Source organism: Protomyctophum bolini, assembly GCF_963924005.1.
Source record: "Protomyctophum bolini genome assembly, chromosome: 18".
In the NCBI taxonomy this organism is placed as follows: Eukaryota; Metazoa; Chordata; class Actinopteri; order Myctophiformes; family Myctophidae; genus Protomyctophum; species Protomyctophum bolini.
In genome coordinates this window covers 9797199-9809916 of record NC_137879.1, presented here as the reverse complement: position 1 = coordinate 9809916, position 12718 = coordinate 9797199, and the positions used below count along the sequence as shown (strand labels likewise).

Sequence of the window (12718 nt, the reverse complement as noted above, 5' to 3'; positions counted from 1 at the left end):
ACTGGGAATACATCTGTGTCATTTTAGATTTGGCTATTCAAATATTTGGCTATTCAACAATAGTGCAAATCTTTGAATATATTCATTTAAAGCGAACATTTTTAACTCAAATCTTTGTTTCTGGTGGTCCATGGAACAAAATATATTGAGATGGGGATCATTTTGGGGGTCCTTGACATGAACAAGTTTGATCACCACTGATATAGAAACATACGTTTTTCTGAAAACTTTCAGGATTTAGAAGACATTTTTAAGAATTGGACTAATACAACCCAGCTGCAGTTCCTCCTTTGCTGCCATCCTCCAGCCGCTGCGTCAGTATCTGCACCTCCAGAGACTCCCCGGCCCCACACAGGCTGTCGCTGCTGGCCGCCTGCATGCTGTCGAATGTCCCCTGCCTCTCAGCCGGCTGCAAGTCCTCCTCGCGTCGCCTGCGTTTCTTCCACATGGCCGTGCAGCGTGCGGCGCAGTCGAACCTGTACTCTGTGGTGCAGGCGTACATGCCGGCCGGCACGGCGAGCACCATGGCGCACACGATCACGATGATGTGGATGAGCCTCTCCCGGTGCTCCATCTCGCTGATGTCGCTGCCCGTCACGAACACGATGCACTGGCCGTCGCGGGGCGGCTGGTTCTTGAGAGCCACGCACACCTCGTACTTGGTGAGGGGAAACAAGTCGGTGACCGAGTAGCTGTTGATGCCGGGGCCGATGTAGACCATGTCCTTCTTGGGCGAGTCGTATTGGCCAAAGTGGACGGTGTACCAGGTCTCTGCGGGGTTCTGCGTCACCGCGTACCACTCCAGGGTGATGCCGTAGACCGTCTGCTTGGCGATGCGGATGTCGATGTAGACGTTCTCGTCGTCCGACATCATGGGGAATGGCGGAGGCATGGGGCCCGAGGAATTGAAGGGCCCCACGTTGACCATGATGGTTACGGAGGAGTTGCCGATGAAGTTGTTGGCCATGCAGGTGTACAGGCCCCGGTCCGCCAGGTGGAGCGAGGGGATCATCAGCTGGGAGCTGATGGTCTCATCGTCCATGCGTGTCTCAGTGACTGAAGGGAGGGAGATACAAAATCATGTCACACGAAAAGGCGAAAAACACTGTCACAATAACACATTAACCTTGGCGTCTGGGCGTCCCTATTCTAGGCAAGCCATTACAGGCGAACGTTTACAATTAATAAAAAGAAAATCGCAGATCTACAAGATCACCTCTCGTTGAATTTTGAACAGCCATACGGATAAAAGAAAGCAAATCAATGTTATTGTCACCGTGGCTGTACTTTGGCCATACATAATCCATGCGCATGTGTCATATGTCTATATGTCTGGCACATAAATTGAGGCATACAGCAATTTGTGCTTAGAAAGCACAACAAAGTCAGTTGGGAGGCTATTGTTTTGAAATATTTTCACAGACGCTAACAAACAAATGCAGCCCACAGGTTGTGGATATTAGATAATATCATGGTAAGTGCTACCCTCACAGGACAGGATGGTGGCAGTTTAATGGATGGTAAAGTTTAAAAAAAATAATCTTACCAGCAAATCCTCTTATAATCTTCAGACTGTACATCCATTGAATGGTGGGGTCAGGCCTGGCCTTGACGGAACATGTGAGCGTTATGTTGGCTCCTAGTGACGAGGTGACATTCGTCTGCGGGGCAGAGGCCTCTGGCTTTGTGCACAATTTCAGCTGGACCTCGTGGAAGAACTTCCCCGCTTTGTGACCGGGACCCGAGCAAGTCAAATAGGAGTTCATCAGGATTATAGGAGGGCTGACCGTCTTGATGAATTCGACAAACCCTTTGAGGCGGCAATCACAAAGCCACGGGTTGTCATGCAGTGCCAGGACAACATTGGAGACTATTCCCTCTTTCCCCCATGTTTTCGCCGCCGTCTGGTAAAGTGGCCAATTAACGAAGACGTCCCTTGATATGACACTGAGCTCATTGAAGGATAGATCTAAGTAGGTCAGGCTCGAGAGATGTCTCAGAGCGTGTTCTGGGAGTGCGTCTAGACGATTGTGCTTCAGATCTAAAATCTTTAGTTTTGGCGTGTCCTGGAACGCTGTCCATGGCACTGAACTTAATTTATTCCCCTGTAACCTTAATTCAGTGAGAATCCCCAAGCCCTCCAGGCTCTTGATATTCATCAGGGTGATGTTGTTGAAATTGAGCCACAGAGACTCCAAGGCACTACTTTTAGAGAAAGATCCATGGGGTAATTCAGTGAGGTGTGAATTTTCTATCCGTATTTTTGTGAAATTGTTCGAGATGTTTGCTGGGATACTCCCCAGGGTGGTTTCCATGCAAAGTAAGGACCTATAGGAACATAAGGAAAACATGTCATGCTTTTACATGAATGTCTAGGTCATATTACATCTTTAAACGTACAAAATATCCACGCAGGAAAGTTAATCAATTAGGTTGCGACACTGGTTATTAAGTTCTATAACTTGGTACATAACAGATTTAGGGCTTACCTTCCAAAGTTGTCACTTGAGCAGGAGCAGCCAGTCAGACAATTTGATGATCCAGGAGTTATAAGCTGAAATAAGGCCAAAACAATAATAATGTAATGTGACAATGTAGTGACACAAAAGGTGGCCATATTCCTGGAGACATAACAAGTGAAGTATAGGCCTTGTTGAACTGGACATACCTCTGCGTTCAGGTAGAATAAAGCCTATTAAAGCCTAATCTTCCTTGACGCAGTTCTTAAAGACACCAAGTGACATGTGAGACCTACAGGAAATGTCTATGTTTAGCAATGAACCACATTGTGTTATGACTACTGTTGGAATTATAGAGGAGGGTATGCGCATGCTTAAAGTGAATGGCACATCGAGTGGTAAATCGAGTAGCAAAGCAACATGCAAAGTGAGTTTAACATTGTTTAACGTTGTTTAATGCAATCAGATAGGACTTTTCTGTTTGGATGCATGGGTTGTCAAGGCCAGAAAGTAGTTTTTTGCCACTGAGTAGGCATTCCTGCATAACTTCTGGTTTTGATGATGATGTCACGCGCATAGCCTCTATAGAGGCTATACAGTCCAAAATTCAAAATATAGAAAAAATTATCAGAAATTACAAAATATATATTATTTTGAAGTGTAACGCAATTTATTTTTTACTTTCCAGTATACTGTATTATTGCTTTTTTTAAATGAGTGACTTTATTAAAAAGAAAACAATATATAGCATTTGACTTTTCTAAAAGAAAATATCCCATTGTTGTTTAACAACATAGGACTTTCTTTATTTTAGTCAAACTATACTAATAATATAAGGGCCTCTCCTCATCAGCGTGAGCTAAAGGCGGGATATGTGCAAAAGCGGATGTGACGGTATATAGACACGTCGATATGATTGGTTGTGTTTGCACGCCCACACGGTGATAGACAGACACTCCCATCCAATCATCTACCATGTATCTTGAAAAAAAGGAACAGCCCCATCATCGAATTTGCTTCCGTGATCCCAGATCCAAATAAGCTGTGAAACAAATTTGTGTAGCATGCTTTTTGGATCTGGCAGCGTCAGGTTAGTCCAGAGGTAGAAAACTGTCGTTCCCTGATGTCATCGCTAGGGACAGGCCAATGAAGGACCGGAAAGTCTGGTGTGGCATGGTGAAATCCATGATCTCGACCACGGTCGAAAAATGATGATGATGAGCTTGTACATCTTATATTTTCAGCGTGCGACACCTTTGTACACTGAAGTATGAATCATGGGGCAAGGAGACTAATGGCTCTAGTTGGTATCTCCAACTGACAGACAGGCTCATTAGGATTTAGTACTCTGGTCAGATCGCAGCTCATTTGCATAACAGAGCCAATTATTGAGCAGGGAAAGTAACTAATTACATTTACTTAAGTAACTTTAAGTGCTGTACTCAAGTACAATTTTGAGGTAGTATTTCCAATATTCAATACTTTTACTTCTACTCCACTAAATCTCAGAGGCTAACATTGTACTTTTACTCCACTACAATTCATTGAAAACTATAGTTACTTTTTGTAGATTTTGATTATTATTATTACAAAACATACATTAACCACTTCAGACCTATATACAGTAAAAAAAGAAAATGTAACTCTTACAGACAGTATTGATACTCATGTAACCATTTACTGGTTTACTGAGATTACTACGTTATCACCCACCTTTTCTTTTCTTCTCCGTCTCCATCACTACTTGCTACTACCTTTAAAATAAGATTTTAAAGGGGGTGTCAGTGATTTCAGTCAAAAACCCTTAGGTTTCGTTTTTGCCTTGGGACACAAGCTTTCATCCAATCAGGATAGAGAACAAAAACGAAACCTAAGGTTTTTTTGACCCCCAGGGGTTAACTGGGGACAGGGAGGAACTCATTATATGGTCAGCACACTAGTAGAGAGGATTATCACAACAAAACAAAAAAATAAGTGATATTTGAATTAAGTGAAATCACTGACTCTACCTTTAAGAGCATTGTATTTGTCATCTTGCCAACCACAAGATTTGTCACTGACCGATTGTACTCTTTACTCAAGTCTTAATGTGTATTATACTGGTCTGTTATCTAACACACTCACACACTGTTTCCCAAACTTTGTATGGGTTGAGAGTAAACACCTGCATCAACCCATAATCACCAGTTACAGTAGGTTACTCATAAAGACCATGCAATGGAGACAGTGGGTTCTACTATTGGCTGCAATTAGGAAAGCACGGAAGGGAAATGACTGCAGCCGAAGTGAAAACATTGTGAAACTGTGCTATACAATAACTTCACTTTAAATACCTCTTTAGTTTTTCATTATTTCAAGATTAAAAAATATATATATATATTATTTTTTTTCAAAATATTTTGCATTGTAGAGAAAAGCTTTTCAGACCTTCTTCAGGCATTCGGTAGGGACTGAAACGTTACCCTCTTGTACCCAGCTGATAGTGTGTGGGCGTATTCTATTATTATAAAAGATTTATGGAAACCTCAGACTAGAGTTATGCACAGAGCCCATTGACTTACGTTTAAAATGCATTGGTCTGTATGGGAATATTTTCTATTCATAGAGATGCTTATTTTCATATGCGTTTTCACAAGTGTACACAGTATGTTTTCTTTCTTTTGTGTTCTAAGATTTGCCCAGTTTAAAGAGCAATGTCAATACATACGTATACGTCACTGACGTATGTATAGGGAAAGACCTGCATTTACCGTCATACATAGTATTAAAAAAATATTTATTTATCATACATTCATACAATAAAATGTATCATGGATTATAAATACATATTATAAAATATATGGTATGTTAGGATTTGAGTCCAACAAAAAACCTGGCACATTTAAATACTGCAAATTAGAAATGTTTACAGTAACATTACGTATATTAGAAAAGTGTGCTCCTCTGAGCGCAGGTCTCCGCCAGGCTGGGTTGCCTACCCAAGGCCTGCAGTTTCGGAAGGCAGTTATAGCCAATCGTAATGGAATATGAACTTTGACTGTAAAACCGTTTCAAGAGCTATAGTCCAAAGGGAAGGCCCCGTTATAGCGCCACCATGAGGCCGATTTGGAATATTTGGGGGAGAGGTTCTTCCTTGGCCTACTGGGACTGTGCATGCAAAGATAACACACCGATCGGTTCAGAGGTGCCAGAGATTAGCTATTCACAGACACAAACACAGACACACACACACGGACTCTGGCCATTGGCTGTCCGTCCTGGCGGAGACAAAAATATATACTAAAGACATAATTGCTGCCTCATCTTGTCTACTAAGATTCACATAATAAAAGATTGTGACAGCATGCTTAGGATACATCTCAAGAGGACTCTTTCTTTCCCTAAAATGGATTGTTGGACAGCTTAAGGACAACATTTCAGAAAGTATATACCTTCTTGAAAGTGCAAGACAAACACAATAAGGTTTTCATACTTTAAACTTTGTGAAATCACATTATGTATTGAAATCATATTACATATCTCTGCTGTCGGGAAGAAACCTCAGGAAATGAAAAATTTACATTTTTCAGGAAATTAAGAAAACTTTATATTTTCAAAACAAAGCAATAATGCCTCATCAAAGTTGCTTTAGCAGACAGTTTGAGTTAGTTGCTTTAGCAGACAGTTTGAGGGTCCAATGGAGTTAAGAGGTTTTGTCCAAAGCGTTTTTTACTACTTTCCATTGGTTCAATATTTTTGAAACAACACACAGACATAAAGGGTGTTCAATAGCACTGATTTATGCAAAACCAAAAATCTAAGAGTTAGGTTTCCTCCCGACAGCAACGAATTATACATTTCCCTTTTCTTACAGTTCACCTCATCAAAAGGCGGCCTGTATTCCCACTTGGCTGGAAATTAACAGATACGATAGACCTGAGCCTAACAGTTATGCATGTTCATTAACCACTTTAAAATAGTAATTCACCCCAAAAGTGACAGATTTATTTATTTTATTATTATTATTATTATTATTTGCGTAAGGCAATAATTTGATGACCGGTGGAGTTTCCAGTAGGTAAGAGTTTCCTAATGAGTCTCCTATTTAACGATGACCCGGTCATCAAATTATTGTCCCAGGAATGTGACAAAAACTAAAAAATATCCATGATGAGTGCGTATATAAAATAAGTAACTACTCCTTTTATCGTCCCAATTCTCCTGTAATTCCATTACAGGAATATAAAAAAATAAAAAAAATAACACTTCGTCGTTAAAAAGGCTAATCTACAAGCTCATAACTTGCACGTCATGCAGCGATGTGTTGTGAGCTCTTAGATCAGCTATTTTCAAAATAAGTGAAGTGGTCAAGTCTTCTGAGCACAGTAGTGTTAGCCTCTGACATCCCAGGAACCATACAAAAAGCAAAGCGCCACCCTCTAATAAATAGCTGAGGCATACATTTGGTATCAGCAGAAGTATTCGTTTGGGGCCCCCTCAGTCCGGGCCGTGGACTGTGAATCCACGCTCGACCTTGCAGAGATCAGCCTGTTGGATTCAGACTGATTCATTCTGTTGAGATACTGATCCCCCTCCACACCACCTTTGCCCTTGGTCCCTGGAGCAATGGTTTCAAACGTGACATAGGTGTCCTCGATGTCTTTGGGCTCCCTTCCCAGCAGCTTTATGCAGCGTTTCTTTAGGGCGCCACAGCAGACAATCAGTGTCAGCGGGACGGCGATTACGCACGCCACGGTTATCACCACCACGTTGATGAGCTTCTGAGTGCCGCTGGCACTGGCTGCCTCATCAGTGGAGAAAATCACACACTGCTCCTTTTTCGGGATGAGGCCCTTGACGCAGACGCAGGCAATGTACTTTGTCTTTGGCACGAGGCCGTCGATGGTGATCCGGTTCTTTCCTGCATCCACAACGATCCGCCGCATGTCCCTGTCGCCAAACACGGCATACAGGACGCTGAATTCGGTGATGTTGGTGGCCTGAGGGGCTCGCCAGTTTAGAGAGACCGTGTGGTCAGTGTCGCCGATCACCTTCACAGATCGCACTATCCTTCTCTCGGGAACCGCCTGTAAGGACGAGGCATTGGCCGCAATGTTGCCGAGAGCTTCCTTCTTCTTCTCCACCACCATTTTAGGCGTGCCGGTCTTCCCATCCGCACCGGCGTCAGAAACACCATAGCGGTTGAGAGGTTCAATGATGGGCTGAGCAACAGTGGTGGTTGGTGGAGGTACAAATCTGGCCATAGGTTTTTCATGGTATGCTGCCCTTCCTCCAATGGCTCCAGCTTTGTTTCCCCTGCTCGGTCTCCTGGCCGTGTCAGGACCAATAACCAAGGAAATCACGCCGTCTGCCGTTCCCACGAGGTTCGTGGCTTTGCACACATATTTCCCAGAGTCATGGTAGGAGACAGCGGGCACGCTGAGGATCGACCAAATTATTCCCTCCTTTGAAATCTCTTCCTGAACTGAAAAACAGAAAAATAAGATTGGGGTCAGATATGGTCCATGACTGACGAGAATAAACATATTGATCTATTCACAGTCAAAACACCCATGTCCGTCTGGAATGAGTTTAAATGAACTCACCGGTGCCGTTCATTTTCTTGCCGTCAGCACGGGACCAAGAGAGCTCCGGAATGGGGACCCCGACGGTGCCGCAGCGCAGGAGAACATTGTTGCCCACGGAGCTCCGCACGTGGGCCACGGCGGTGTGCACACGGGGCCCCTGGCACCTCTGCAGCTGCACTCCTGTGAAGAGCACCCCAGAGAGGCCCTCTGGGTCCGCGCACCGCAGCCTGGTGTCAATGAGAGCCAGAGAGGACGAGGGGGACTTCTGGTACTGGACCAGGTCGTACTGCCTGCAGTCACACAGCCACGGATTGTCGTGGAGACCTGCAGGGGACAACAAGCATGCCGTGTCATTTAGGTTAAGGGATTGTCATGGAGACCTGCAGGGGACACCAAGCATGCCGTGTCATTTAGGTTAAGGGATTGTCATGGAGACCTGCAGGGGACACCAAGCCGGCCGTGTCATTTATGTTAAGGGAAAATACAAGCAAGCAAAAACAAACACCGATGGCTATAGGCCAAGTGTGACAACTCAATAGATTGGATGCAATTACTATAATAAGACTAATCCCCATTCTAAATGCTGACTGTACATTATATAACCCACTGGCAAGGCAAGGTGGCTTAAAAAAAGAATACTTTCCGGTGACCTATTATGTCGCACTTGAGACTCAAGGCTGTGACGCAATGTGAGAGTGTAGATCTGCTATTTTTGGTGCCAGCCAAACACAATTCCACGAAACAACCCAGTATAACTCAGGCTTTACCGAGAATTAGTTTGGACGAATCTGTGCCCTGAGTCGGCTTCACACTCAGCCACGTTGTGAGGACTTCAGAGGGAATGGTTGTCAGAGCATTGCTTGATAAGTCCAGATAGGTGATGTTCTTGATGTAAGCGATTGCGTCGGCGGGAATGGAGGATATTTTATTGTTGTGCAGGTCTAGGAGCCTCAGATTGGGCATGTCGGGCAGAGATTCCCAGGGAAAGGTCGTAAGGGCGTTGCCCTCCAGCCTCAGCTCGTCCAAGCTGAGCAGACCTCGGAAACTGCCTGCGTTCAACGAGTTCAGCGAGTTGAAAGACATCCACAAAAACTCCAAGTCGTTTAGGTAGTGGAAGTTGTCTCTTGAAATCCTGGTGATTGCCGTCTTCTCAATGCGTAGTTTTGATGTGTCCGTAGGAAAATTTGGAGGGACCACAGTGATTTCTGGATCATTGCAAAGCACACTCCTAGAAAAAAAAAAATAAGAAGCTATTTAATACAAAAGGGAAAGAGGGTGTTATCTATATTTAAAGGTAGTGTAAGTGAATATATATAATATTTTTTGTGAAAAGGTTGAAGCTCTACATTCATATTCAAGTGTTTGTTCAATAGCTGTCTCTTCATCTCTTTAACAGAAAATACATGTTCAGATGGGTTGCCAATTTCACCCAATACCCATTTTTCAGCTTCAGTTTTATTGTGTTCCAGTTTCAATTTAATCTGCTCATTTCGTTGTGTCATCACTTCCAGTTTCACTTGTTTATCCCTGGCATCCTGACCTGAAAATGCATTTTCTGTTTACTAAAAAGCTGGAGAGACAAACAATATCAATGATTTCTATCCTAATTATATATAGAGCTATTTAACACTTGTTTTAACAAAAGAAAATCACTCACTGCACATTTACAGCAAGCACATATTTTTTTTATATGGGGTAGGTCCAAAAATAACAACATTATTATTTATTTATTTTATTTATTTCACCACTACAGTATATGATATTACTGTATATTTCAGGAAGGGAAAAACTAGTATACTTCACTACCGTAACAAGCAAAGGAGATTAAAGGGGAAACTGCAAGTTAATCCTCTCTACATGGTGATTGAAGAGATCGAGCTGCCCTGAATTTCAATGTTTATACACTGCAATGAACGTCCGAATTAACACAGGGAATGTGGAATATCTGAAAATAAACAATAATGAAAAAATGCATAGGCTATATAGGCCTATATATAAAATAAAATAAATCAGTTCATTTCTTACCTTGCCTTAGAGCCGTCGTTTAATTTGTGGAAATAGCAGGTGCACTGTACTGGACATGAGCTGGACAGCCTCGGAAGGCAAAGCAAAAGCAACGCCATGCAACAGAAAACAGTTCTATTCATGTTTTCTCTCGCCAATAAGGTAGCACTACACTATCAAACTAAACCTACAGATAAACTAATCCACTGCTATCGCGTCTAGTCGAGCATCACAGATGCATCGCAGTGTTCAGCTCAGAGCTTTACTCTGACCGCGGCGGGTCCTGAGATAAAGGACAAGGCAGAGGATTAGTGGAGAAGGGACTCATGGGATATTTTCATTCACACACGATTATTGCTTCCTGCTGCAAGCCGATAGGCTGCATTGTTTTTTATTGACATTATTATAAATGTAACACTTTTTGAATGGTTTATTGTTGGTTTGTCGATTACATTTACAAGCACAAGATAGGCGTTCAAATACTGTATAGGGCCGGTCCATGGTTTGGTTCAAGTGGGCACATGAGACAAAACTTAAATTAAAGTGAATTTGCACAAGAAATGGGTTATATATCTAATCTTATCCTGACCGTAATTTTATATAGGAGGTACCTTTTTCTTATTTATTTTTTTACCAGGCCTGTTTAAATTAAATAGTTGCATTGCAGACCTTTTGTTTGGATTTGAGTTGTTCCACGAAACAAACAAGGTAACGTATTTACTCACAATCACAAAGGTAGGCTACTATGGCTTGTCCTCACTCCTCAATGTCCTGATCTGATGTGCCTCAGCTGTGTCACAGACTCACAGCAAACATTTGGTGATACACCAATTGGCCACTAGATGGGAGCAAAGAGCATAGTCCTGATAAAAAAACAATCGTGTCATCATCCTACCAGGCAGAAACTTTAAAGGCAACAGAGGTGGAATGTGACTCTTGTGCGCCCCGCCGTGCGCGTGCGTGTGTGTGAGTGTGCGTGCGTGAGACTGTGTGTGCGTGAGTGAGTGTGTGAGCAGATTAGACCACCACAGTTTGTGTCTTTTAAGATATTGAAGTAGTCTGACAGGTACATGGGTACAGGTATCCCTGTTTTGTATCTTGAAGACCTGAGCCATCCCCTGGACCCCTAGCAATACCCCTATTAGTCAGAGGTCAGAGGAGTCAATATATATGCCACTGTTTTGTTATTATTACTTTTATCTGTTCTGAACTTCGAAACATTGTTGGAAAAATGAAAACATTCTTTTAGTTTCACAAAAACAAAACAAAACGAACACACACACACGTCACTTATAGTTGCTTACTTGTAGTTGTAAGCCTACAAAGGTAGCTTAGGTTTTATTGTGAAACAAACAGCAGATTATGATGTGGTAATAATGAAACATGTGACACAAGAAACGTGGTAAACCTATATGGATTAACGATTCCATAAGCATCACTCAGTACACAAAAACGTGTTAAACAGATCGATGAATAATAGCCATAGCCTAGACTTTCAGTATATCAGTGATGACTGTGATGCGTATAATTACCTTTGTGACAAAATTACATTTCAGTCAAATTCCTACATAATTCAAAGTAGCCTACTGGATTAATGTGATCAATAGTTCACAAATAACCACAATCAAATGGCTATCATACCAGACTTTGTCTTTCTGGTGGTGGGGATGTTATTGTCAAATTAAATGTCTTTAGAAAGATGGTGTGGGATTGATAGAAATAAACACATGATTGTAATAATAATGTGTCATCAAACTGCTATACGTATGTGAGGTGATGTGTTGGCTCAGCTGAAGAGCGGTTTTCATTTCAACATGCCCATACTGTAACTGGTACAGTGAGATTAACAGAATTCTTCAGGAATTGTTTGCATTGAGAAAGCAGCACCCCGGCCAAAGTTCACATACTTTCTCAGAATGCTACTTATGCACTGCCGGCTCTGAAAAGGTGCTTGTAGTAAACGGTCTGTGTTTTTGTAACGCCTTTTCCAAAGCACTATAGTATGAGTAGTGAGTACACACATTCACACACAGACGGTGGAGGCAACCTGCATGCAAGGCAGTGAAGGCACTAACCAAAGTTTGTGCACACACACTAAAAGCTGCTTCCAAACTCTGATGGCAAGATGGCCGCGGTGTGCATTATAGTCAATAGGACTGTTTGATAAAGGGCTAATTGTAACACATCCTCACCTCATAATCAATTCGTTTGTGCTAATCTGTGTGCAGATTTGTGATGCAATCAGAATCTGTCCAAATGTTACTTTTTAAAAGGTTCAGACTGGTTTAAGTGTCAAACGTCACTGTTCCCTATGGGCTATTTTTAGGTCCTATATGGTTGTAAAGGGGGACAAAAATCACACTCGTGTGAAGTGAGGGCCGCCGGCTGTTGCAGCCACATGACTTAGAGCGCCCTCACTTCACACGAGTGTGATATTTTTCTCTGAAAGCCATACATTGGAGGGGCACTATAGCCAACAGAAATACCTCTGCAAAACGCAGGCCAGCTCGTAAATAAACTATCCAGCAAGTCATCATACATGTTATAATGACCTCACTGACACGCACGACCTCACTGTGTCAGTGAGGTTGTGCGTGTCAGTGAGGTCGTGCGTGTCAGTGAGGCACGCGCGCGCGCACGCACGCACGCACGCACACACGCACACACGCACACACGCACACACGCACA

General features: G+C 42.7%; 2 protein-coding genes across 2 annotated transcripts; both read right to left on the bottom strand.

Moving 5' to 3' along the window:
* Positions 1-262: 262 nt before the first annotated feature.
* LOC308333148 (leucine-rich repeat, immunoglobulin-like domain and transmembrane domain-containing protein 2) lies at positions 263-2560 on the bottom strand (the record flags this gene model as incomplete). Its single annotated transcript, XM_080789343.1, has 3 exons — positions 2490-2560; positions 1547-2328; positions 263-1056 (listed from the first exon to the last, which is right to left on the bottom strand). Exons 2-3 carry the CDS (start codon positions 2313-2315, stop codon positions 263-265), a joined length of 1563 nt encoding a protein of 520 aa, XP_080645469.1. The 5' UTR covers positions 2316-2328; positions 2490-2560.
* A 4347-nt stretch (positions 2561-6907) lies between these two features.
* On the bottom strand, positions 6908-10149 carry lrit1b (leucine-rich repeat, immunoglobulin-like and transmembrane domains 1b; the record flags this gene model as incomplete). Its single annotated transcript, XM_080789342.1, has 4 exons — positions 6908-7923; positions 8045-8350; positions 8794-9254; positions 10052-10149. 4 exons carry the CDS (start codon positions 10147-10149, stop codon positions 6908-6910), a joined length of 1881 nt encoding a protein of 626 aa, XP_080645468.1.
* Between the last annotated feature and the right edge of the window lie 2569 nt (positions 10150-12718).